This window comes from Schistocerca americana, chromosome 1 (assembly GCF_021461395.2).
Source record: "Schistocerca americana isolate TAMUIC-IGC-003095 chromosome 1, iqSchAmer2.1, whole genome shotgun sequence".
NCBI classification, from domain to species: Eukaryota; Metazoa; Arthropoda; class Insecta; order Orthoptera; family Acrididae; genus Schistocerca; species Schistocerca americana.
The window spans coordinates 779,013,687-779,041,142 of record NC_060119.1 but is presented as its reverse complement, the minus strand read 5'-3'; the positions used below and the strand labels follow the sequence as shown (position 1 = coordinate 779,041,142).

Genomic DNA, 27,456 nt, shown 5'->3' with positions numbered 1-27,456 from the left:
CGGACTGGATCTCAGTCTCGGCGGTACACGTGGCGCAATTCTAGATGCGATGGACGGCATCGATTGTCAGCTCTCCCATTCTCTCAGCAGCTGTTTGCTATATGACTCTCCTCAGGTGTAACTAGGACATGGACATCACACAAGAGTCCAGTGTGACAAAGGAACAAACCCGTTCCGATCGGTCTTCTGTCAAAGCTTATGGCCCTTTACATCTACATGATTACTCTGCCATCCACAGTAAAGTGCTTGGCAGAGGGTTCAATGAACCACCTTCATGCTGTCCCTCTACCGTTCATCTCTCGAATGGCACGCGGGAAAAACGAACACTTCTATTTTTCCGTGCGAGCCCTGATTTCTCTTATTTTATCGTGATGATCATTTCTCCCTATGTAGGTGGATGCCAACAGAACGTTTTCGCAATCGGAGGAGAAAACTGGTGATTGAAATTTCATGAGAAGATCCCGCCGCAACGAGAAACGCCTTTGTTTCAATGATTGCCACTCCAATTCACGTGTCATGTCTGTGACACTATCTCCTCTATTTCGCGATAATACAAGACGAGCTGCCCTTCTTTGTGCTTTTTCGATGTCATCCGTCAGTCCCACCAGATGCGGATCCCACACCGCAGAGCAGTACTCCAGAACAGGGGGGACAAGCGTAGTGTAAGCACTCTCTTTGGTAGACCTGTTGCACCTTCTAAGTGTTCTGCCAATGAATCGCAGTCTTTGGTTTGCTCTACCCACAATATTATCAATGTGATCGTCCGTCCCAGTCATCTGCACCGCTTCTCCTTTGGTCTTATGATGTGTTAGCGGAAAGAGCAGGCTTCAGGAAGACAGGTGAGTGAGCGAGTGCTGAGCCCTGAGCAGGGAGCGTGTTCCGCACTGAGTGGGTGGTGGTGGCGGTGCGCAGGAGGACGAGGAGGCGTTCGAGATGTTCGCGGTGTACTGCGGGCTGGCGCTGCACCACGCCAAGCTGTACGACAAGATCGCGCGCTCCGAGCAGAAGTACCGCGTGGCGCTGGAGGTGCTGAGCTACCACAACACGTGCGGCGAGGCCGAGGTGCAGCAGGTGCGCGAGCGCGGCATCCCGGACGCCATGCCCGGCGTCGACGAGTGAGTACCGCAGCGCTGCCGCTCTGCAGGCGCCCGGCCAGCCCAACTCAGACTTCACCACAGTCGCCCGTCAGCTCCTTTAGTACTAGTTTTAAGCAACCTGCGCATTATCTGTGTACTACGATCATCGTGCAGTATCGTACCTCCCATCTGCTCAAATAGTAAAAGACATCTACTACTTCAAGTTGCTCAATTCCTAATTGCTGGGTAGTTTATTTTATCTCATCATCCATTTCTTCAATCACTTCTACATCTATATCTACATCCATACTCCGCACATACGGTATGTGGCGGACGGTACTTTGAGTACCTCTATCGGTTCTCCCTTCTTTTCCAGTCTTGTATTGTTCGTGGAAAGAAAGATTGTCGGTATGCCTCTGTGTGGACTCTAATCTCTCTGATTTTATCCTCATGGTCTCTTCGCGAGATACACATAGGAGGGAGCAATATACTACTTGACTCCTCGGTGAAGGTATGTTCCCAAAACTTCAACAACCCCATACCGAGCTACTGGGCGTCTCTCCTGCAGAGTCTTCCACTGGGGTTTATCTATCACATCCGCAACGCTTTCGTGATTACTAAATGATCCTGTAACGAAGCGCGCTGCTCTCCGTTGGATCTTCTCTATCTCCTCTGTTAACCCTATCCGGTACGGATCCCACACCAGTGAGCAGTATTCAAGCAGTGAGCGAACAACTGTACTGTAACTTACTTCCTTTGTTTTCGAATTGCATTTCCTTAGGATTCTTCCAATGAATCTCAGTCTGGCATCTGCTTTACCGACGATCAACTTTACATGGTCATTCCATTTTAAATCACTCCTAATGTCTACTCCCAGATAATTTATGGAATTAACTGCTTCCAGTTGCTGACCTGCTATATTGTAGCTAAATGATAAAGGATCTTTCTTTCTATGTATTCGCAGCACATGACACTTGTCTACATTGAGATTCAATTGCCATTGCCTTCACCACGCGTCAATTCGTTCCAGATCCTCCTGTATTTCAGTACAATTTCCCATTGTTACAACCTCTCGATATACTACAGCATCATCCGCAAAAAGCCTCAGTGAACTTCCGATGTTATCCACAAGGTCATTTATGTATATTGTGAATAGCAACGGCCCTACGACACTCCCCTGCGGCACACCTGAAATCACTCTTACTTCGGAAGACTTCTCTCCATTGAGAATGACATACTGCGTTCTGTTATCTAGGAATTCTTCAATCCTACCACACAATTGGTCTGAAAGTCCACACGCTCTTACTTTCTTCATTAAACGACTGTGGGGAACTGTGTCAAGAGTCTTGCGAAAGTCAAGAAACACGGCATCTACCTCGGAACCCTCTGAGTCTTGTGCACGAATAGCGCTAGCTGTGTTTCACACGATCGTCTTTTTCTAAACCCATGCTGATTCCTACAGAGTAGATTTCTAGTCTCCAGAATAGTCATTATACTCGAACATAATACGTATTCCAAAATTCTACAAATGATCGACGTTAGAGATATAGGTCTATAGTTCTGCACATCTGTTCGACGTCCCTTCTTGAAAACGCGGATGACCTGTGCCCTTTTCCAATCCTTTGGAACGCTACGCTCTTCTAGAGACCTACAGTACACAACTGCAAGAAGGGGGGCAAGTTCCTTGGCGTACTCTGTGTAAAATCGAACTGGTATCCCATCAGGCCCAGCGGGCTTTCCTCTTTTGAGCGATTTTAATTGTTTTTCTATCCCTCTGTCATCTATTTCGATATCTACCATTTTGTCATCTGTGCGACAATCTAGAGAAGGAACTTCATCATCTGCGGAGACAGTTGGCATATAAACTTGTAATACTGTGGTAGGTGTGGGCTTCGTGTCTATCTTCTCTACGATAATGCGTTCAGTACGCTGTTCATAGTAGTTTATTTGCCCGCGTTACTACTTTCTTATTCATTATTAAACTCACTTCGGCATTACTCGTGTTTGACTTTATTTTTGTAACTCAGTATTCATCTGAATCTAACTTCAACCTATCCATTTCCCTTTCTAGGTTCCCTAACCTACCTGCCTGTTTAAGAGATCTAATACTCTACGCTCCAATCCTACAATGCCAGTTTGACACCATCCCCCTGAGTAGTCCGCGGTCCGACATCCAAATGGGGGTTTGAAACTTCCTGGCAGATTAAAACTGTGTGCCGGACCGAGACTCGAACTCGGGACCTTGACCTTACGCGGGCCTACTTGCCCTCGAAAGGCAAAGCTCTCAAGTTCGAGTCTCGGTCCGGCATACAGTTTTAATCTGCCAGGAAGTTTCATATCAGCACACACTCCACTGCAGAGTGAAAATCTCATTCTCGAATGGGAGTTTATTTCACCCCTGGATATTTTACCCAATAGGACACCATTATCATTTAACCATACAGTAGAGCTGCATGCCCAAGGGAGGAATTACGGCTGTAGTTTCCGCTTGCTTTTAACCGTTCACAGGACCAACACAGCAGGGCCATTTTGGTTGTGTTACAAGGCCAGATCAGTCAATGATACTGCCCGTGCAACTACTGGAAAGACTGCTGCCCCTCTTCAGGGAGCACACGTTTGTCTGGACTCTCAACAGATATCCCTCCGTTGCGGTTGCACCTGCGGTACCGCTATCTGTATCGTTGAGGCATGGATTGACAACAAGGTCCATATTATTGAAATTAAAATATTCTCAAAAACCTTGGAATACCTGCGACCGATATCGTACCAGTATCAATGTTGATAACACGCAAAAATGGCCGGGATTCTCGATTCCCAGCACAGATGAACTGTTAATACGTATTTAAGTTTGTACAAATTTCTCAGTGCGCTAGTCCTACTCGCACCTCGCCATTTTTTTTATTATTATTGCCATTATCGACATTACCTCGTATGTAAGTACCTGCACGAAATAACAGCCTCCATCATACTTTGGATGTTGTAGCTCTTCTTTCCGCATTCTGTAATCAAAATTCCACTGAAATTCCGACATTGGATTTATTTTATTCTTGCCTAACATGTTTCACCAGCCTCCTCCGTACTTCAGTGGTCAGCGTGTTTGCCTACGCTGCAGATGACCTGGATTTGATTCCCGGTGATGCCAGTGATCTTTATCTCTAGAGGGGGGGGGGGGGGCTTCTGTTTCGCGTTGCACTTAGCCATATCATACCGACTAGGAGCTACCTGAGTAAAACGTAGTGGCTCCGAGGTCAAGTAGGGCTGCAACGACCGGGAGAGCGGTGTGCTGACCCCATGTAGCTGCATACCTCGTCCAAATGTTGGCATTGCCAGAGGATGACACGGCGGTCGGTCGTTCCCGATTAGTTGCTCTGGGCCACAGCGTGAAACTTTGCTTTACTTTCTTTTGCTGACACGTTTCAACACATTCTGTGCGATGTTCAGTAGTTTTATTTATTTTCTTTCTCAAACGATATTGTCACTTAGGTGTTTAATTTCAGGCTGTAGAACGTATGGTACGTATAAAACTACCAATAATTTTTTGATGGGTCGTAAATGAAAGAAGCAAGGCAAACACGGGAAGCAAGGCCACAGCATAAAAAGAACCACAAGAAACTGTAATAATAGATAGTAAACATTGCACTGTCAATATATATAACCGATGGCGTAATATAAGGAAGAAAGTAAGTAAAAATCACTGAAGATGGCATAGAAAGTGCTGCAGCATGTTTGGGTAAAACAAAGCTAAAAGCGGTGGGAGAATTTCTCTCCGCATAGGCTCCATGCGTGACAGAGCCGCGCAGGACGTTTTTATGAGCGGTGAAGCACACTACATTATCTCTCGTGTATTGTTGTTGTTGTGGTCTTCAGTCCTGAGACTGGTTTGATGCTCTCCATGCTACTCTATCCTGTGCAAGCTTCTTCATCTCCCAGTACCTACTGCAACCTACATGCTTCTGAATCTGCTTAGTGTATTCATCTCTTGGTCTCCCTCTACGATTTTTTACCCTCCACGCTGCCTTCCAGTACTAGATTGGTGATCCCTTGATGCCTCAGAACATGTCCTACCAACCGATCCCTTCTTCTGGTCAAGTTGGGCCACAAACTTCTCTTCTCCCCAGTCCTATTCAACACCTCCTCATTAGTTATGTGATCTACCCATCTAATCTTCTGCATTCTTCTGTAGCACCACATTTCGAAAGCTTCTATTCTCTTCTTGTCCTAACTATTTATCGTCCATGTTTCACTTCCATACATGGCTACACTCCATACAAATGCTTTTAGAAATGACTTCCTGACACTTAAATCTATTCTCGATGTTAACAAATTTCTCTTCTTCAGAAACGCTTTCCTTGCCATTGCCAGTCTACATTTTATATCCTCTCTACTTTGACCATCATCAGTTATTTTGCTTCCCAAATAGCAAAACTCCTTCACTACCTTAAGTGTCCCATTTTCTAATCTAATTCCCTCAGCATCACCCGACTTAATTCGACTACATTCCATTATTCTCGTTTTGCTTTTGTTGATGTCCATCTTATATCCTCCTTTCAAGACTCTATCCATTCCATTCAACTGCTCTTCCATGTCCTTTGCTGTCTCTGACAGACTTACAATGTCATCGGCGAAGCTCAAAGTTTTTATTTCTTCTCCATGCATTTTAATACCTACTCCGAATTTTTCTTTTGTTTCCTTCACTGCTTGCTCAATATACAAATGGAATAACATCGGGGAGAGGCTACAACCCTGCCTCACTTCCTTCCCAATTTCTGCTTCCCTTTCATGCCCCTCGACTCTTATAACTGCCATCTGGTTTCTATACAAATTGTAAATAGCCCTTCGCTCCCTGTACTTTACCGCTGCCACCTTTAGAATTTGGAAGAGAGTATTCCAGTCAACATTGTCAAAAGCTTTCTCTAAGTCTACAAATGCTAGAAACGTAGGTTTGCCTTTCCTTAATCTTTCTTCTAAGATAAGTCGTAAGGTCAGTATTGCCTCACGTGTTCCAGTATTTCTACGGAATCCAAACTGATCTTCCCCGAGGTCAGCTTCTACTAGTTTTGACATTCGTCTGTATAGAATTCGCGTTAGTGTTTTGCAGCTGTGACTTATTAAACTGATCGTTCGGTAATTTTCACATCTGTCAACACCTGCTTTCTTTGGGATTGGAATTATTATATTCTTCTTGAAGTCTGAGGGTATTTCGCCTGTTTCATACATCTTGCTCACCAGATGGTAGAGTTTTGTCAGGACTGGCTCTCCCAAGGTCGTCAGTAGTTCCAATGGAATGTTGTCTACTCCAGGGGCCTTGTTTCGAGTCAGGTCTTTCAGTGCTCTGTCAGACTCTTCACGCAGTATCGTATCTCCCATTTCATCTTCATCTACATCCTCTTCCATTTCCATAATATTGTCCTCAAGTACATCACCCTTGTACAGACCCTCTATATACTCCTTCCACCTTTCTGCTTTCCCTTCTTTGCTTAGAACTGGGTTTCCATCTGAGCTCTTGATGTTCATACAAGTGGTTTTCTTATCTCCAAAGTTCTCTTTAATTTTCCTGTAGGCAGTATCTATCTTACCCCTAGTGAGATAAGCCTCTACATCCTTACATTTGTCCTCTAGCCATCACTGCTTAGCCATTTTGCATTTCCTGTCGATCTCATTTTTGAGACGTTTGTATTCCTTTTTGCCTGCTTCATTTACTGAATTTTTATATTTTCTCCTTTCATCAGTTAAATGCAATATTTCCTCTGTTACCCAAGGATTTCTACTAGCCCTCGTCTTTTTACCTACTAGGTCCACTGCTGCCTTCACTACTTCATCCCTCAAAGCTACCCATTCTTCTTCTACTGTATTTCTTTCCCCCATTCCTGTCAATTGTTCCCTTATACTCTCCCTGAAACTCTGTACAACCTCTGGTTCTTTCAGTTTATTCAGGTCCCACCTCCTGAAATTCCCACCTTTTTGCAGTTTCTTCAGTTTTAATCTACATCTCTCGTGTATGCCGATGATATTTGTCAGTGAAGAGCTGTTGACGATGGTCAACCTTCGGCGCCTCTTGTGAATGAACTTTTCTTTTTGTACTGAACCGACAGGAAAAAATATATTGCCGTTAATGTCTGACAAACGGTTGCAGCAAAGGACAGGTCCTTAGTTGCCAGGATTCTTAGCACGGAGTAGTTTCCGGACGACCACAACGGAGCATGATGCAGCCCCGTCAAGTCGAAATAACTTCCTGCAACAGTATAACGACAGCGCTTGTACAGCTAACGGTAAGACAGGATTTTATCTTCGAAAAAATAGCTGCAGCTGAATACCAACAAAGAAATGTAGCAAATGAGGTTGCTACACGCAACATCACCCTATACGATTACAGCCCACTGTCCATGAGGAATCTATTCTCAGTAGTGTCATACACAGCCGAACTGCGCATGCATGGTGTGACGATTGATAACTCCATTGTTTTTGAACCGTGATTCGACCGACAATAGGGTATGTCAGTTGTGGATACGTAGCACCAGTGTGATGTCCGTCCACATCGCTGTGCATGCTGCCAAGTAAGAAAGGTTCAGCAAGTGACGTGACCGCCTCCTGCACTGTTGCTGTCGAGGAAGAGGCGTTCGGGTTACAGCAATTCAGGAAAAGCAGGAAACAGATCTAGTATTATTGACACAGCTTACGACTTGGGTATCGTAATTTTAATGCTGACTGTTACAGCTAAATAATCTATATCTACATCTACGTGATTACTCTACTATTCACAATAAAGTGCCTGCAGAGGGTTCAATGAACCACATTCAAGCTGTCTCTCTACCGTTCCACTCTCAAACGGCGCGCGGGAAAAACGAGCACTTAAATTTTTCTGTGCGAGCCATGATCTCTCTTATTTTGCCGTGATGATCATTTCTCCCTATGTAGGTGGGTGCCAACAGAATGTTTTCGCAATCTGAGGAGAAAACTGGTGATTGAAATTTCATGAGATGATCCCGTCGCAACGAAAAACGCCTTTGTTTTAATGAGAGCCACTCCAGTTCACGTATCATGTATGTGGCACCATCTCCCCTACTTCACGATAATACAAGACGAGCTGCCCTTCTTTGTATTTTTTCGATGTTATCCGTCAGCCCCATCTGATGCGGATCCCACACCGCACAGCAATATTCCAGAATAGGGGGGACAAGCGTGGTGTAAGTAGTCTCTTTAGTGGACCTGTCGCACCTTCTAAGTGTTCTACCAATGTATCGCAGTCTTTGCTTGGCTATACCCACAACATTATCTATGTGATCGATCCAATTTAGGGCATTTGTAATTGTAATCCCTAAGTATTTCTTTATTCATGGTCAATTGCCACTTTTCGCGCAATACAGATATCTAAATCATTTTGCAATTCGTTTTGGTCATCTGATGACTTTACAAGACGGTAAAGGACAGCATCATCTGCAAACAATCTAAGACGGCTACTTAGATTGTCTCCTACGTCGTTAATGTAGATCAGGAACAATAGACGGCCTATAACACTTCCTTGGGGAACGACGGATATTATTTCTGTTTTACTCGATGACTTTCCGTCTATTACTACGAAATGTGACCTTTCTGACAGGAAATCACGAATCCAGTCGCACAACTGAGGGGATATTCCAGAGGCACGCAGTTTGGTTAGAAGACGCTTGTGAGGAATGGTGTCGAAAGCCTTATCGAAGTCTAAAAATATGGAATCAATTTGACATCCCCTGTCGATAGCACTCATTACTTCATGAGTATAAAGAGCTAGTTGTGTTTCTGAAGAACGATATTTTCTGAATCCGTGCTACGTGTCAATAAATTGTTTTCTTCTAGGTACTTCATAATATTCGAATACAGTATATGTTCCCAAATATATCTTTGGGTTTTTTGCCAGATTTCGAGACAGAGTTTCGGTGTGGAAATTATTGAAAGCATCTCGCATTGAAGTACGCGCTATATTTCGAACTTCTGCAAAACTTTGCCACTCTTGGATATTTTGCGTCCTTTTAAATTTGGCTTGCTTTTATCGCTGCTTCTGCAACAGCGATCTGACCCGTTTTGTGTACCATGGGGGATCAGTATCATCACTTATTAATTTATGTGGTGTATATCTCTCAATTGCTGTCGATACTATCTCTTTGATATCTTTCCACAACTTGTCTACGCTTACATGATCAGATCGGAGGGAGTGCAGACTGTCTCTTAAAAAGGCGTTAAGAGCATTTTTATCAGCTTTTTAAATAGATATACTTTGCGTTTCTATTTGGTGGTTGTAGGAGTTACGGTAGTCAGCCTAGCAGCTACTGCCTAGTGGTCGCTAATCCCTGTATTCATCACGATACTCACTATTTGTCCAGCATTATTTGTTGCTAACAGGTCAAGTATGCTTTCGCAACCATTTACGCTTCGAGTGGGCTCATTGTTCAAAATAATTTTATGAGAAAGCATTCATTACAATTTCGGACGACGCTTTATGCCTGCCGCCGGCTTTAAACGTATAATTTTTCCAGCATACCGAGGGCAGATTAAAGTCGTCACCGACTATAATTGTATGAGTGGGGTACCTGTTTGAAATGAGACTTTAGTTTTCTTTGAACTGTTCAGCAACTATATCTTCTGAGTCTAGGCGGGGGGGAGGGGGGGGGGGGGTCGGTAAAACGACCAAATTAATAGTTTAGTACGACTGTCAGGTATAACTTCTACCCATACTATTTCACAGAAACTATCTACTTCAATTTCTCTACAAAGCAAACTACTTCTTACACAATAAATACTCCACCACCAATAGTATTTAATCTATTCTTTCTGAACACTGTTAGATCGTTAGAAAAAATTTCTGCTGAACTTATTTCCGACTTTAGCTAGCTTTTTTTACCTGTAACTATTCGAGCTTCAGTGCTTTCTGTTAGGGCTTGGAGCTCTGGTTCTTTCCCAACACAGCTACGACAATTTACAACTACAATGTCGATCGTTTCTACAACTAACTTACTGTGTTCTACCCGCCCCCTTTTAGACGAACGCCCTTTCTGCGGTTCCCTGAGGCCCTCCATCCTAAAAAACCGCCCAGTCCCCTCCACACAGCTCCCGCTATCTGTGTAGCCGCTTCCTGTTTCGATGGGCACGGTCACTGTCACGGATTACAAACGATTCCATTCGGCTCTACCCTATGAGAAAATACGTAAACGTTCTAGTTTATATGAAGTACAGCCATGTTATAACGTTTATAGAACAGACCATAATACCACTTTCATTACGATTTAGAGGAGAGCCGTACAGAGTAATTACGTTGACGTTTTCCGACATTTCCTGTTTAGTATTTCTTTAACTAGTGTACAAATGTTATAATGTAATCGTTGGAATATTTTTAATTGTAGACTCCATGTTAGGTTGTGATCTCACAAAGCGCTCCGGGATTTCGACTTTGCTAATTTCATAACAGAAAGAAATTGACCACACACTTATGCCGAACCGCATATGCGTAATGTCCGTGCAGCAAATGCGTACAACCTCGGAAATCTGGATTGGAGAACACCGATGTAGAAATCATCCAGGTCTTTCTTTCTTGTGGTCATATCAGTCCTTCAACAAATCGTCACATTGTAAATTTAACATTTCCATTTGGTACCTGGTACGAACATTGCTGACAGTCACTGAATGCGGGGTTGCAAAGAGCTGAGACGTAGTAGACAAAGCTTCTACTTCTTGAAATCTCGACGCAAACTGATTACGAAGATTTTGTAAGACTTGCGCGTACTCCTCAGCGAGACTAATATATGAAGAACGAACGCGCGGTAACTTCGGAAAATGCACTGTGTTGCCAACTGGGAGTTGATTAGTCAACAGATCCAATGTCATTTGGTTGGGGGCTTTGATTCTATAGTACATATTTGTTATGATTCAGCCCTTGTCTTGAAGTCAGACATTTAAGTCGTCCAAATGACCATTTAAATTAGCAAGGAAAGCTAAGTCTAAAATCCAGGTTTTCTTTTCTTTCAGGTGAGGTACAGACTTCTTTTATTAGTCACGAATAATGCTATTTCGTCCTTTAACTCAAAGAAACTCTGACGTCTTAGCGCTGGTGACAGCACGTTATAGTGACAAGGACGGTCACCATACTGACTGCCACATTCTTCAAGAAAAGTTTTAGATTGTCTATGTTTAAGGCCTCTTGGTTTGATGCAATTTGCAACTCGTCCACGGTATCTATGAAATTCTTGAATTTAATGTACTTATCTCGAAGAGTGTCTTGATGAAGAATGTTGTGGACTGCAATGAGATAGTGTGTTTCACCAGTAACACGTTTCATATGTTCTTATATCCGTGTTAAGAATCCAACATTTAGTCCTACCATAGACAGAGGTCATCTGTTGCGACAGAAACAAGCTTGTTCCAACTCAGGCCCGCGTTTTCAACACCTCTTTCAAAACATATGAACATGTCCAAACCCGTGATGGTGCCCATAAGGGAAACTAAATCGAAAACTTCCTCTGATGTTCAACTTGTGACCGGCGCCCCTAATGAAAATAGCTAATTTCGCAGTATCTGACACATCAGTACTCTAATCGACAGCTAAGGAATAATGTAGGAGGGGCGTTCAATTGTAATGCAACACTTTCTTTCTCGGCCAATTACGTTTTAAAAAATGCAGAATTTGTTATGGGATACCGTGGAATATTCCCACTTCAGTCTCTGTAGTTTCCAAGAAGTTCTGATAGAGGGCAGCGTTATATGTAGCATTCGAGATGGCGTCTGTAACAGAGGTGCTTTCCAAGCGGAGAGCTGTCATTGAGTTTCTTTTGGCGGAAAACCAGATCATCACAGATATTCATAGGTGCGTCCATAATGTCTACGGAAACTCATCAGTGTACAAAAGCATGGTTAGTCATTGGGCGAGGGAGGCGTCTGTCATCATCGCAACAAGGTAGCGCGAACCTGTCCGATCATCCCGCGTGCCGGCCGGCCGCACACAGCTGTGACTCCTGCAATGTGTTCGCCGCCACAAAGATGTAAACGCAACTCTCCTTCTTCTTGACAACCAAGGCCTCACACAAGTCTGCGCTCCCAAGAGGAGCTCACAAAATTAGGTTGGACTACTTCCTCATCCATCCTACAGCCCGGATCTCGCAGCTTCCCACTTCGGTTTGGCCCAATGAAAGATGCACTACGCGGGAAGCAGTACGTGGATGATGAGGAGATTGTTGATGCAGCCAGACATTGTCTCCGACGCCGACCTGTAGAGTGGTACCAAGTGGTACAAGCCTTCCCAGGGCGGTCTATATTGAAAAATAGGGTTTAGTAGCCAAAAGAGTGGGGACTAATATGGTGTATTGGAGTCCTGATCAGAAACAACCTGCTTCCAAAAAGTGTGTTGCATAATTTATTGAATGCTCCTCGTTCAAAATTAGGTGCCATAACACCTAGTTCCTCTTGGACGTCTGCACCCATTTCCTCAACAAGTCGCACAATAGTCTTAGGAGACAAACTTACACTGAGATGACAGAAAATCATGGGATACCTCCTAATGTCGTGTCGGACTTCCTATTGCCCGGCTTAGTGCGGCAGCTGGACATGACATGGGCTCAACAAGTTGATGGAGGACCCCTGCAGAAACACTGAGCCATGCTGCCTCTATAGCCAGCCATAATTGCGAAAGTGTTGCCCGTGCAGGATTTTGCGCAAGAACTGACCTCTCGATTATGTCCCATGTATATTCGATGGGACCCAAGTCGGGAGACCTGGCTGGCTAAATCATTCGCTCGAATTACCCAGAATGTGCTTCAACCAAGTGCGAACTATTGTGTCCTGGTGACAATTCCATACTTGTTTGGGAATATGATGTACATGAAAGGCTGCAAATGGTCTCCAGGTAGCCGAAAATAACCATTTCCAGTCAATGACAGCTTTAGTTGGAGCAGAGGACCCCGTCCATTCTATGTAAAACAGTCCACACGATTAAGGAGTCACCACTAGCTAGCACAGTGCCTTGTTGATAACTTGGTCCACGGCTTCATGGGGTGTGCGCCACATTCGAACCCTACCATCAACTCTCACCAACTGAAAGGGACTCATCTGACCAGCCCACGTTTTCCAATCCCCTAGGATCCAACCGATATGGGCACTAGCCCAGGAGAGGCGCTGCGGGTTATGTTCTGCTGTTAGCAATGGTACTCGCGTCGGTCGTCTGCTGCTATAGCCCATAAGCAGAAAATGTCGCCGCATTGTCCTAATAGATACGTTCGTCGTATGTCACACATTGATTTCTGCTGTGACTTCGCGCAGAGTTGTTTATCTGTTAGCGCTGACAACTCTACGCAAACGCCGCTGCTCTCAGTTGTTAAGCGAAGGCCGTCGGCCACTGTGTTAACCGTGGTGAGAGGCATGCCTGAAATTTGGTATCCTCGGCAACTCTTGACACTGTGAATCCTGGAATACTGAACTCCCTAACGTTTTCCGGAATAAAATGTTCCATGGGTTTAGCTACGACTGTCATTCCGCGTTCAGAGTCTGTTAATTCCTGTCACGTGGATAAAATCAGGTCTGAAACCTTTTCACATGAATCACCTGAGTACAAATACAATACACTGCCCTTTTATACCTTGTGTACGTGGTATTACCACCATCCGTATATGTGCATATCGCTATCCCGCGACTTTTGTCATCTCAGTGTACTCTTTCAAAGTCTTCTATCAAATGTGGACACATTTATTCAGCGGCCGTCTCAATCATTTCTTTCGCAAGGTCTCCTGCAGCAAATGGGCTTACTTTCATGGCTATACGAAGAGCTATCCTGTGGCTCAGACGGACAGACGCTTTCCTAAAAATGGTTCAAATGGCTCTGAGCATTATGGGACTTAACATCTGTGGTCATCAATCCCCTAGAACTTAGAACTACTTAAACCTAACTAACCTAAGGACATCACACACATCCATGCCCGAGGCAGGATTCGAACCTGCGACCGTAGCGGTCACACGGTTCCAGACTGAAGCGCCTAGGCGCTTTCCTACTTAGAGAGTCGTCCACGTAGGCACATTCCTTTATCTCCGATATTACTGCGTCACGTTCTTCTCCTTGATATTTCTCATATTCTTTTGTGTGTCACATAGAATAATGACGTTGTAAATTACATTTCTTAATACTCTATCCTTCTTTGTTCAGTACTAAACACTTTGCAGCTTTGCATCGCACAAATAGCGAAAGATTTTCCCATACAGACACAAAAACTGCCTGTTCTATTTTACTTGTGCTTGCCATGTCGTTGTTGTCGCTGAACCCTCCAGCTCCACATTCATGGCCCCGTTTGCTAGGCAACATCGCAGTACACAGCTCTCACCTGACGTCACACGAACAGACAGGCTCGCTCTTCGTTCCTACATGTCACACCGCCTGAGGCTGTCCTCCTCCAAGATATGTGCTGAAAGAGTCGGATTCATTGTCCGTTCTGTCCAAAATCCTTGGACGGAACAATAGCTACAGTCATCACGGCCAGTCAGATTTTCGCCACCGTTAGAACCTGGTATACGTGGTGACTGGCCGATATTTCTCTGTCCAAGATTATATAAGTTTATGCTGGCAACTAATTACATGCTTTACCAGACAAATTACGTACGGATTATTTGAAAATTGATGTGAGATATGGCAAGTGCCACAGTCTCTGGCAATTTTCGACACAAAAGCTTTTGCTCCTAAGTGTATACTGGTGCTTCTGTTACAATTGCATTCTTGTTGTCGCCTTAAAGCCAAAATATTTAAACTGTATGGCACAGTGGTCCCTAGCCTTTGTGAGACGATAACAGACGAGAACAGATACTCCAACAAAGTTTAGCACCTAACTTAAAATTTAAAAGAATAGAAAAATGCCTATTTTACAAAATGGTTCAAATGGCTCTGAGCACTATGGGACTTAACATCTGTGGTCAGCAGTCCCCTAGAACTTAGAACTACTTAAACCTAACTAACCTAAGGACATCACACACATCCATGCCCGAGGCAAGATTCGAACCTGCGACCGTAGCAGTCGCGCGGTTCCGGACTGAGCGCCTTAACCGCGAGACCACCGCGTCCGGCTGTTTTTCAGATGACAAAAGATAAATAACACTTACTTAACACTTGAATAAATAATACTTACTCTTTTTTAGTGATGATTTATTAAAACAATAAATAATCAGTGAGTGGGGTGGTTGGTACGACTTATTTCTATCAAACTTTTTTATATTCAGTTTTGTTGTAGGTACCGCAAATCGTAAGTGATGATCTAAGCTCATTCAATTTCTCTGTTTTGTAGTCATTGCAACGGTAGTCGATAATCTCTTCATTGTACCGAACTGAATCAATGCACTTCTGGATTTTTACAGTATTGGTGGATACTCGTCACCAGTCTTTAGTCAAAATGTTGACATTTCTGTATTGCCACAGTCTATTTTCATAGCATCGGTTAAGACCGCAGTGCATGAGAAAGCTGGGAGGAGAGCTTTATTAAATACTGAATGTCGAGTGACTGGTGATGAAAATTATACATAAACATTAGTACAACTAAATACTATTTGTTTAAAAATAGCTTAATTTCGTGAGAAAATCATAATTACTCTCAGGATGGAAATCGATGGTCTACCATGTAATGATCTTGGCTGCTTGTGGCAAAGGCATATTGTAACAATCAGTTCTATATCTATTGACATATTCGTATCATAAGAATACTGATAAATCAAAAATATCCTCACCTGTAGCTTTGCTTGTTTCAGTTATTATTTCAACGTGTTCAAGCTGGATGACTACGAGAAGGCGCGCCACGCTATATTCATGTTCAAAGACCTGTTCGGACTGTCTTCGTTCGATTGTGATAGCCTCATCAGATTCACGTTGACCGTCCGGAAGAATTATCGCCGTGTGCCCTACCACAATTGGACTCACGGCTTCTCTGTCGCAAACTCAATGTACTCCATCCTGAAGCACTCGAGGGCTGCCTTCAAGCACAACGAGGTACGTAATTCCTCACCTGGTGTTAATTAACTCAGGGGTAAGACAGGCAGATAGTACAAGACTGTGAGGCTATAAGTTGTTTGTCACGTGGAAACACAAGAATGAAACATTAATTACCTATGGAACGTCACTAACAACATCTGTACATCAAAAATACTGTTTGTAAAATGTTGGAAAAATGGTAATGGTTTTAACTGTCAGTGCTAAAAAATTAAATCGATTTTATTACATCAGCCAGTCCTGTTGCAATCAGTGTGTTTCACCCCTTTCAACTCAACTTTTTCTCTTCTTCAATAGTGTGTGCTTGATATCAAAGCAAATGATGTTGTTTAAATTATTTCGGAGATGCCCTCCTGAAATTATTTTGTCTTTAGTTGAACTTACTTCATTATCTTTATGCTATAACATGAGACAAAATTGAAGTTATGGTACTGAATTGCTCCGCTTCAATTATGATTTCGTCAAACAGTCCAAAGATGGAAAGATGTGACCATGTCCTTCTCTATTGACGTCTGACAAACTGAGACGTACGAGGAAACTTCAGGTGCTGACGGAATAAGGAACATCGACTCCAGGAGCGGAAAAACGTGAAGGGAGGATGGTAATTGGGTGCATGAAAGAAAGAGCAGTCCCCCTGAGAATTGAGAACGTCAGGGAGTAACTGATGATAACGAACTACGTCGTCGAAAGATTGTGGCAAGAAGACACAACTCTCTGGTGACAGACCCGCGAAAATATTATAGAATATAAATCTAATTTCTCTCCTTTAGTAGTGACAGTATAACATAACGGGTCGTCAGTCTTTTAGTAAATACGAGTGTAGAACTCTGCTTGTCATCTCGTATACGTTGGAAGATAGGATAAACTGCAGTATTCTGACACATTAAAAGTGTCATTCCGGATGGGGCTTATCTGTCGACCTTACTGCAGCTTGACCGTTGCCGCGGTATGTAATCATCGGGGTACGATTTCCATTGTGAATCACTGATGAATCGGCCAGGAATGTCCATTCCACAAACAAATCGTTTCGATCCTGGGGACAGGTGGTTCACATACGCATCACGGTGCAGCTGGGATCCCCGTCATCCGGCAGTATCTGTGACAGTGACACAAACTTAAATATTGATCACTTCTCTTCAGAGGGAAGCCCTTTGTTGTCCACTTCGTCCACAGTCATCACGCCTGCAATGTAACTGTCGTTACTGCTGCAAATACATGTCACAAAGACAAAGCTCTGGCGTTCGCGAAGAAAACAAACTACTCCGTGGCGCCCAGAACAAATAAAGTGATTGCCTGCGTCTTCTGGAAGTGGACCGTAGGCAGGTGCACATCGCTGGTGACGGTAGGGTGGCAGTCCTCCCCCCTTCTACCCCCCCCCACCCCCACCCCACACCCACAGAAAAAAATTTAGTAAAAGCGTTTATATTTTTACAAATATAAATTTCCGTCTTTGTGAACTAACTTTCGTAGAATAAAGCAGCCTAAAAGCTAAGGGATTCTTGAAAATTACAAGACCCTTTTCAGTTTGTTGCCCACGTGACGGGCTTGCGTTCTGACAGGTGAGGGCACCCATTTACATACATAACTCGAATAACTATTTGGGAGGCCACTGGTAGAACGCACGAACTTCAGAAAGTTCAGAAAGCCGAAACAGAAAGAGAAAAGTAAGACCGATTCTAGAATAAAGACGTAAATGACTAAAGTAAAAAACATTCCTCTCATTCACAGGAACGCATAGTCAAATTCTGCAGACCTATGTTCACAATCGTAGTGCTCAGTGAAATATTTACAATGATGAATGCGCACTTTATACTGAGTAAATTTTGATTTTGCTGTTATAGTTCATTAATATTAACGTGACAAATGTGCTCCTCAAATTTGTCGACTAATCCTTTTCAAATGCCGTAGTTCTCTGACATGGAACTCCTTGGAAATGGGCCGTCCGGTGTGGCCTTACGGTTCTAGGCGCTTCAGTCTGGAACCGCGCCACCGCTACGGTCGCAGGTTCGAATCCTGCCTCGCGCATGGATGTGTGTGATTTCCTTAGGTTAGTTGGGTTTAAGTAGGTCTTTGTTCTAGGGGACTGATGACCACAGATGTTAAGTCCCATAGTGCTCAAAGCCATTTTTGAACCTTGGAAATGATGTAAAAGCAAAGTACTCAGTGAAGTAAGAAAATTATTATTGTAATAAAATATCTAATTATTGCTATTAATGTAATCGTAGGCATCCGTGGCATGTTAACAGTGGTGGTGATGGCAAGTTAGATTTTTTTGGGTGGAGGAGGTGGGAAAGAGTGGAGACTGTCGCAAAGTGTGACACCCCCGTCCGGAACCGAACGCTGGATCCATCCCTGGCCATAGCAGCGCTTAAAATTAAAGCAAGCTGTGGCCATCTGCGCCTCAAATGCCTATCATCCTGCGCAGGATGTTTGCAATGTCTCAAATCAAATTCGTAGTAGAGCTTCTCTTAAATTAAATAATATAAATTTACGGGTGAGAGAGAGTGAGGGGGGGGGGGGGTGAAGCAAAACAGCTATGAATGTGTGTGTACCAGCTCCCATCGGTGTCAGAATTTCATTAACGCCTCTATATCTTTTACTTACTTTAAAATATTATAATTTTCACAGCAGTTATCTGCAATCTATAAAAGGCCTCACTTCACACCATTTTCTCTATTATCCTTTCCTAACTTCAAAACACACGCAAACAGTACAATATATATTTACTCATACACACAAATTTATCTGTAAGACCTCATTTACAAGGTGAGCTATATAAGCTTCCAGTTTTAGTTTGAAGCCATAAGGATTACTAATACCTCATTTTCATCAACGAAATGTGAAACCGTAATCACACCAGCAGCGGTGTGTGACCCGCGAAGAGGGTGAACGTGCAGCAACTGCGGATCAGTAACGCTTATTTCGATTCTTCACCGCACCTGAAACATAAAAATTCACTTCATTATCAACTATCAGGACTGTGTCACCAGTAAATAACATTAAGGATGTCGCCTATAATACAATGTAGTTGCATTGACTGACTCTTCCGTCGGTTCTTGGTAGAGTATTTTATACATTATGAATGAAATCAGGGGGACACTACAGCCGTAATTTTTCCCGACGGCATGCAGCTCGGAGCGTGGAATGTCAGATCCCTTAATCGGGCATGTAGGTTAGAAAATTTAAAAAGGGAAATGGATAGGTTAAAGTTAGATATACTGGGAATTAGTGAAGTTCGGTGGCAGGCGGAACAAGACTTTTGGCCAGGTGAATACAGGGTTATAAACACAAAATCAAATAGGGGTAATGCTGGAGTAGGTTTAATAATGAATAAGAAAATAGGAATAAGAGGGGGTTGGGTTGTTTGGGGAAGGAGACCAGACAGAGAGGTCGTCGGTCTCATCGGATTAGGGAAGGATGGGGAAGGAAGTCGGCCGTGCCCTTTCAAAGGAACCATCTCGGCATTTGCCTGGAACGATTTAGGGAAACCACGGAAAACCTAAATCAGGATGGCCGGACGCGGGATTGAACCGTCGTCCTCCCGAATGCGAGTCCAGTGTCTAACTACTGCTCCACCTCGCTCGGTAGGAATACGAGTAAGCTACTACAAACAGCATAGTGAATGCAATATTGTGGCCAAGAAAGATTCGAAGCCCACGCCTACCACAGTAGTACAAGTTTATATGCCGACTAGCTCCGCAGATGACGAAGAGCTTGATCAAATGTATGATGAGATAAAAGAAATTATTCAGATGGTGAAGGGAGACGCAAATTTAATAGTCATGGGTGACTGGAACTCGATAGTAGGAAAAAGAAGAGAAGAAAACGTAGTAGGTGATTATGGAATGGGAGTAAGGAATGAAAGAGGAAGCCGCCTAGTAGAATTTCACACACAGCATAACTTAATCATAGCTAACACTTGGTTTAAGAATCATGAAAGAAGGTTGTATACGTGGAAGAGGCCCGGGGACACTGGAAGGTTTCAGATAGATTATGTAATGGTAAGACAGAGATATAGGAACCAGATTTTAAATTGTAAGACATTTACAAGGGCAGATGTGGACTCTGACCACAATCTATTGGTTATGAACTGTAGACTAAAACTGAATAAAATGCAAAAAGGTTGGAATTTGAGGAGATGGGACCTGGATAAACTGAAAGAACCAGATGTTGTAGAGAGTTTCAGGGAGAGCATTAGGGAACGATTGACAAGAATGGGGGAAAGAAATACAGTAGAAGAAGAATGGGTAACTTTGAGAGATGAAATCGTGAAGATAGCAGAAAATCAAGTAGGTAAAAACACGAGGGCTAATAGAAATCCTTGGGTAACAGAAGAGATATTGAATTTAATTGATGAAAGGAGAAAATACAAAAATGCAGTAAATGAAGCAGGCAAAAAGGAATACAAACGTCTCAAAAATGAGATCGACAGGAAGTGCAAAATGGCTAAACAGGGATGGCTAGAGGAAAAATGTAAGGATGTAGAGGCACATATCACTAGAGGTAAGATATATACTGCCTACAGAAAAATTTAGGAAACCTTTGGAGAAAAGAGAACCGCTTACATGAATATCGAGAGCTCGGACGATAACCCAGTTCTAAGCAAATAAGGGAAAGTAGTAAGGTGGAAGGAGTATGTAGAGGGTCTATACAAGGGCGATGTTCTTGAGGACAATATTATTCAAATGGAAGAGAATATAGACGAAGATGAAATAGGAGATATGATATTGCGTGAAGAGTTTAACAGAGCACTGAAAGACCTAAGTCGAAACAAGGCCCCAGGAGTAGACAACATTCCATTACAACTACTGACATCCTTGGGAGAGCCAGGCCTAACAAAACTCTACCATCTGGTGAGCAAGATGTATGAGAAAGGCGAAATACCCTCAGACTTCAAGAAGACTATAATAACTCCAATCCCAAAGAAAGAAGGTGTTGACAGATGTGAAAATTACCGAACTATCAGTTTAATAAGCCAAAATACTACCACGAATTCTTTACAGACGAATGGAAGAACTGGTAGAAGCCGACCTCGGGGAAGATCAGTTTGGATTTCGTAGAAATGTTGGTACACGTGAGGCAACACTGACCCTATGACTTATCTTAGAAAATGGATTAAGGAAAGGCAAACCTACGTTTCTAGTATTTGTAGATTTAGAGAAAGCTTTTTACAATGTTGAGTGGAATACTCTCTTTCAAATTCTGAAGGTGGCAGGGGTAAAATACAGGAAGCGAAAGGCTGTTTACAATTTGTACATAAACCAGATGGCAGTTGTAAGAGTCTAGGGGCATGAAAGGGAAGCAGTGGTTGGGAAGGGAGTGAGACAGGGTTGTAGCCTATCCCTGATGTTATTCAATCTGTATATTGAGCAAGCAGTGAAGGAAACAAAAGAAAAATTCGTAGTAGAAATTAAAATCCATGGAGAAGAAATAAAAGCTTTGAGGTTCGCCGATGACATTGTAATTCTATCAGAGACATCAAAGGACCTGGAAAGGTAGCTGAACGGAATTTACAGTGGCTCGAAAGGAGGATATAAGATGAACATCAACAAAAGCAAAATGAGGATAATGGAATGTAGCCGAACATATAATAATGATACCAAGCAGCTGAGTGAAGCAACTGAGAAAGTAAAATTTTTTACCAGGGCAGGAGAACGTATGGTAGCCGAATAAAGGAAAAAATGGAGCAAATGAGTAAGAGAGATGATTTACAACATTTGGATGGTATTATGAGTCGTATCTTCAGCTACAAATGGCGGGTAAGAGGACTGTGTCAGGCCGTTCAGTACAAACCCTGGGTCCATGGACATTTGTTTACTAATTTCCATTATTTCAAGGTAGTTCATCTTCCTTTCTTTATGTGTATCATGTAATACTTCATGTTTCATCTTGTAGTGATGGCCGTCTTTAAGCAGGTAGGCTATGAAAGTAGTTTCCTTTTCTAAGTTTCCAACTCTGTGGTGTTTCTTCAAGGGGGTATTTATTGACCTGCCAGGCTGACCTATTTAGAATTTGCCACAGTTACAAGTAACTTTACATATTTCACGCTTTTCCAAAGCTAGAGTACTGTCTTTACCATGGGGGAAAAAAGTGTCTAGTAATGTTGTGCATATCAAATGATGATTTTGCTTTCCTGGATTTCATCTTTGTGGCTACGTCCTGTAAGACTCCTAGTTATGTAATTCTGCAACAATATTTCACAGCAGCAATACTTATCTTTGTACCTCATGATGGCGTAACAGCCGAGAATCGGTTCTTGTAACAAATAATAAATATTGTAGAATATTACAACAGTGTTGTGTGTGTTTCATTCACAGTGGAGTTGCTTTTGTCAAGATCATTGACTTTTTGTGCCATAAGTATTTTGTATGAAATAAAGTACCAAAATGTGTCCTCTAAGTCTTTCGCGGCGGCATGTTTGAATAATATTTTCTCGGTTTTCAAGCCGCCTCAGTTCTAATAAAATATTCAAGCTTTCGACGGCAGTTTCCGTCGTCGTCGTCGTCGCCAGGAGTAAAAACCACTGAAAACTTGAGTAATATATTCGGATTCCTGGGGTTTGAAAAACGAGAAGATTTCATTCAAAGTTCCAATACTTATGTGACATTTTGTAAACATTGTTTCACGGTTACTAAAGTGGGAAAACCTGCTTTCGAATGCAGGACCGAGGTCTCATTTTCAGCACGTACTTCACCGTCTCCGTGCACTTCCCACGAAACCAGATGGTTTATTCTTTTGAAGTGCACAAGTGTATCATACGGACAGGAAGACCACGATTATGTGAGAACAGTCATTGCATCCTCAGAGTGAAATCATTTTTTGGAAAAAGAGTTTCCGCCCTCAACATACGACCTGTATTGTCCCACTGGTGTATCACTACTAACATGGCGTCCCGTCTACAAGCCTCTAGTACATACCAATGGTGAAAAATTGCGAAGTTGTACGTCTACTGTTATTAAACTCCATCAGATTCTCAGGCCCCGCCCTGTACACATATGAACGTACATGCAAGTGGAATTGCCATTGCTGCAGAAACTAAAAGTTATACTTAATCGTTCTAAAGTGAAGTGCAATTTAGCAGTTCTCGTTTTAATGTGCAGAAACGTTTCCTTACTTCATTTTGTCATTTTCAAGATCCAAAAGAGGAAAAAGCAAGTGTATACGCATCGAATACAACTGCTTTAGGGTCTCACATTAGAATCATAGATACTAGTGTTCGTAATTTGTAACCATTTTTTCCATGTACGTGTTTTTCTCTTTCATCTGTAAATCTATCAAATTTATTTACAGTGTAGTTTTCAATATTTGGAAATGTCACTTAGAGCTGCGACAAAAATACTGCATTATACTCTGTTCCACTTGTATTTTTACTGTCAGATGTAATATTTATCCCACAGAGTACGTCTTCCTTCGGTAGCCGACACCGCAACCATTGCAAAAAAGTAAATGCTTTTATGACATGTTTCTTAAAAGTTGTATCTGTTTTCAAATTTTGTAAAAAGGGAATATGTCTGCAGTGTCTCGCCTTGTACATTGCTTCGCTGTGCCATGACTTGGATCATCGTGGGAAAAATAACAAGTTTATGTTGGACACAGAATCGCCGTTAGCTGCCATCTACAGCACGTCCACCATGGAACATCATCATTTTAATCAAACAGTTACCATTCTGCAGCAGGTAAGAAATGTTTCTAACAGTAGTGTGATTTACTATCATTTTAAAATAAATGTATAACAACAAAGTATGAAGAAGAAGTAAGTTATATTGGACCACGTATTGACGAGATTCACGAAACATGGTAAAGTAGTTATATTTTCTAAAGTGACACATCAAGAAGTAAACTGCTCTACCACAGGAAATCTTCAATAAAGAAACCTCTGATTCTTCCAGCTGTCGAAGCAGTTAGAACAACCCATAACCGATAAGAAGTGTGTAAAAAGATCAAGAGTACTGAACGAATGCATCGTGTTACGACTGTCTGAAAAACTATTAGTTTCCTAATCGCTTCAGTACAGAATTAAGTTCCACGTTTTGGGCCTATCAATCTCATTCCCAACTGGGAATATTTGTGAGGCTATTATGATTTCAGGAATTCGCCACACAACCAAGGGAAACGTCCAGAAAATCGTAGTCGTAACTGCAGAGATGGGCCAATTTCTTTTATTTGCTTCTCAGGGAATGCTTTGAAAGCCTCGTGCGTGCTGCTGTATCCGATAAGGTGAATAAATTTTTACTGGGATACTCTGTGGCCAATTGGTTCCCTTTGTTGATAACATTTAACTAGTTTGAAATTGTCTCTTACAATATTACCTATCTCACTGCACTTCTGTAGCTCGTTTGCCAAACTTTGGCACGTAATGTGATTAAAGTATCACCGCAAAATATATTCAAAGGTCGGCTTACCTTTCCGCCGCAAGTATCTGCCCGGCTTGGTGTATAACTACTCTGGTCTTGCTCACTACATACTGCATCATCAGGATTTTATGACTTCGGCCAATTTCAGTCTTCAATTCAACCTTAACATCTTAGTACACATATTTTGGCACAGTTTCTGTGCTGAATATTCCAAGATTGGTTCCTAGAGGTCAAATATTCTACAAGAGTATTCTAAATTGCACTACAGCGTAGGATTTTCACACAGATAAATATAAAAAAACACCAGTATTCTCCAAGGTTCGCTCACCCTCACTATCACGATGCAACATATACTGTACAGTCTACTGATACAGATTAAATAAATCGCAACTCACTGAGTAATTAGCCATTCTGTATGGCGTTATTAGTTTTCTAACACTTACTTTTCGGTGCAGATATATAATCAAATCGTTTAGCGCTCATTTTTATACGTCTTTAAATTCTTGATAATCTCACATTCAATGCTCTGATGCTCACCAATTAAATTATGCCCTTGATGCTTCACTGGATTTTTCATACAAACGGCATTTCAAACACATCTTCAAATTTTCACCGCTGATGGTGTATAGTTCCTATTTCTTAGAAAAAGGCAGGAATACTGCTAAATCGATTGTTTTCTGTCTCTACTGTTTTTATCGCAGGTATTCATTCTGCTAAAACTAAACCCTTCAAATTGGTTTTTCCTATGCTGCTAACCATTATACATATTTTTACATACACCCTATACTTTTTATGCTTGCTTCAAATGTTGAGCACTTTTATACTGTAAAAGGAATTATGAAGAAAGTTGAATAGACGATCTTACAGAATTCTCACATTTTCTATTTGCAGTTTTCCGTCTTCTCTCTCTCTCTCTCTCTCGCTCTCTCTCTCTCTCTCTCTCTCTCTCTCTGTATGTGTGTGTGTGTGTGTGCGTGTGCATACTCATGCACATGTGTGCCTACATGTTTGATTACTAGCTACTCCAAAAAAGTATGTAATTTAAACTTATAGCAGTTACTACAAATAGTTTTTTGTTTTTTTCATTGATGACAGTCCCCTTAATCTATATGCACATGCTTCGATTTTGCAGGAAATAGAATGCAGTAGCAGAAATTTAACTTACCCAAATTACTGCTGCTGGTCATACACTTCACTCACCAATGCTTTCTGCTACCTTTTCCGTTCACCAGTCCTAAGTGCAGGTTGTTTATTTTTAGCTTATATAACAAGCTTCGCATGTTTACTGATGACCAGCGACGGGAAAAAAGTCTAATTCAATAAACAAGAGGAAATGTGTATTTTCCATTGCAGTGCTGCTGAGGACATCACTTGCCCCAATATCTCCCGCAGCGGTTGCTGTGTGGTGATAGGGTATTTCCGTTACATGTTTCTTGTCAAGTCCACTGCCAACACTCCAGCAAATCCATGCACCCTACTGAACATTTGTCCATATATCACTTCTTATTTTCAACCGGCATCTTTACAATGTCAGCTAGAGACCAAATCTGAGCAATAGACGAATACTTTTATAAAGAAACTGAATAAAACCAGTCATGAAGAACATGCACTTTCTCACAGTTGTTGATGGAAGCTCTTGCTTTCTATTGCAAAGTGGGTATCAATTCCTGCAATTAGTCCGTGAAATTCAAATTCAGCCTGCGTAATCCGACTGTTGGACTGCTTGATCTTCTTGGACAAATTCCGAATTATGCTTACCCCATTCTAGTAAAATTATCAAAACTTAATTTAAGAAGAAAGTTTTTAAAATTTTTAAATCTGTTGATTAATTTTCATCTGAAATATCAAGTACCTGTTGTTAAATAGCATATATCGTCAAGAATGAGATTTTCACTCTGCAGCAGAGTGTGCGCTGATATGAAACTTCCTGGCAGATTAAAACTGTGTGCCCGACCAAGACTCGAACTCGGGACCTTTGCCTTTCGCGGGCAAGTGCTCTACCATCTGAGCTACCGAAGCACGACTCACGCCCGGTCCTCACAGCTTTACTTCTGCTAGTATCTCGTCTCCTACCTTCCAAACTTTACAGAAGCTCTCCTGCGAACCTTGCAGAACTAGCACTCCTGAAAGAAAGGATACTGCGGAGACATGGCTTAGCCACAGCCTGCGGGATGTTTCCAGAATGAGATTTTCACTCTGCAGTGGAGTGTGCGCTGATATGAAACTTCCTGGCAGATTAAAACTGTGTGCCCGACCAGACTCGAACTCGGGACCTTTGCTTTTCGCGGGCAAGTGCTCTACCATCTGAACTACCGAAGCACTTGCCCGCGAAAGGCAAAGATCCCGAGTTCGAGTCTCGGTCGGGGACACAGTTTTAATCTGCCAGGAAGTTTCAGCATATATCGTAATTAAGTCTGCGACCTTTTTCTACTTCCATACTTCACTAGCTACTTTGTAAACATCTATTAGTGTACATTTCATTGTGTTAATAAATTTATGCTTCGGTTTTCCAGAAAGGCCACAATATATTCTGTAAGCTGTCCAACAGTGATTACAAGCAAGTGTTGAGCCTCATGAAGCACTGCATACTTGCAACAGATCTCGCTGTCTTCTTCCCTAACAGAACAAGGCTATCGGAAATTGTAGCCGACCAAACATTTTCTTGGACCAATATGGAGCACAGGTATGCCACACCGAAATTCAATGGCAATATAAATAATGAATACGTTGTTTACTTGAAGCAGATGGTTGCTGAAGTGAAAGACACAAGATAACTGTACAAAGTTCTAAGATCGAAGTATGAGTGTGCAGTCTTTTAAATGAAATAGCGGTAAGATATTTTTATCATTAATAGCTGTGTCAAATGTGTTTCACTATACTCAGATAAAACTCGAGCACTATAGAAATAGCAGTTTGCTCCACCCATAGTAGCAGGACAGATATGAGAAATAAATCAACTAATCTGATTAACTGTATAAGACTGTGTCCATCCCACGATAGTCTAGCGAATTTCATTTCATAATATATCATCATGGCATATCTGTCAACT

At 42.2% G+C, this 27,456-nt stretch overlaps 1 protein-coding gene across 1 annotated transcript in view; it reads left to right on the top strand.

Annotated features, from left to right (window-relative positions):
• Positions 1-27,456, top strand: part of LOC124594174 (probable 3',5'-cyclic phosphodiesterase pde-5) — a 277,725-nt gene that overhangs the window by 171,306 nt on the left and 78,963 nt on the right. The window contains exons 9-12 of the mRNA XM_047132534.1: positions 913-1,115; positions 15,816-16,053; positions 23,571-23,729; positions 26,921-27,090. Of these exons, the coding sequence (XP_046988490.1) occupies positions 913-1,115; positions 15,816-16,053; positions 23,571-23,729; positions 26,921-27,090 (770 nt within the window). The remainder of the gene's footprint in view (positions 1-912; positions 1,116-15,815; positions 16,054-23,570; positions 23,730-26,920; positions 27,091-27,456) is intronic.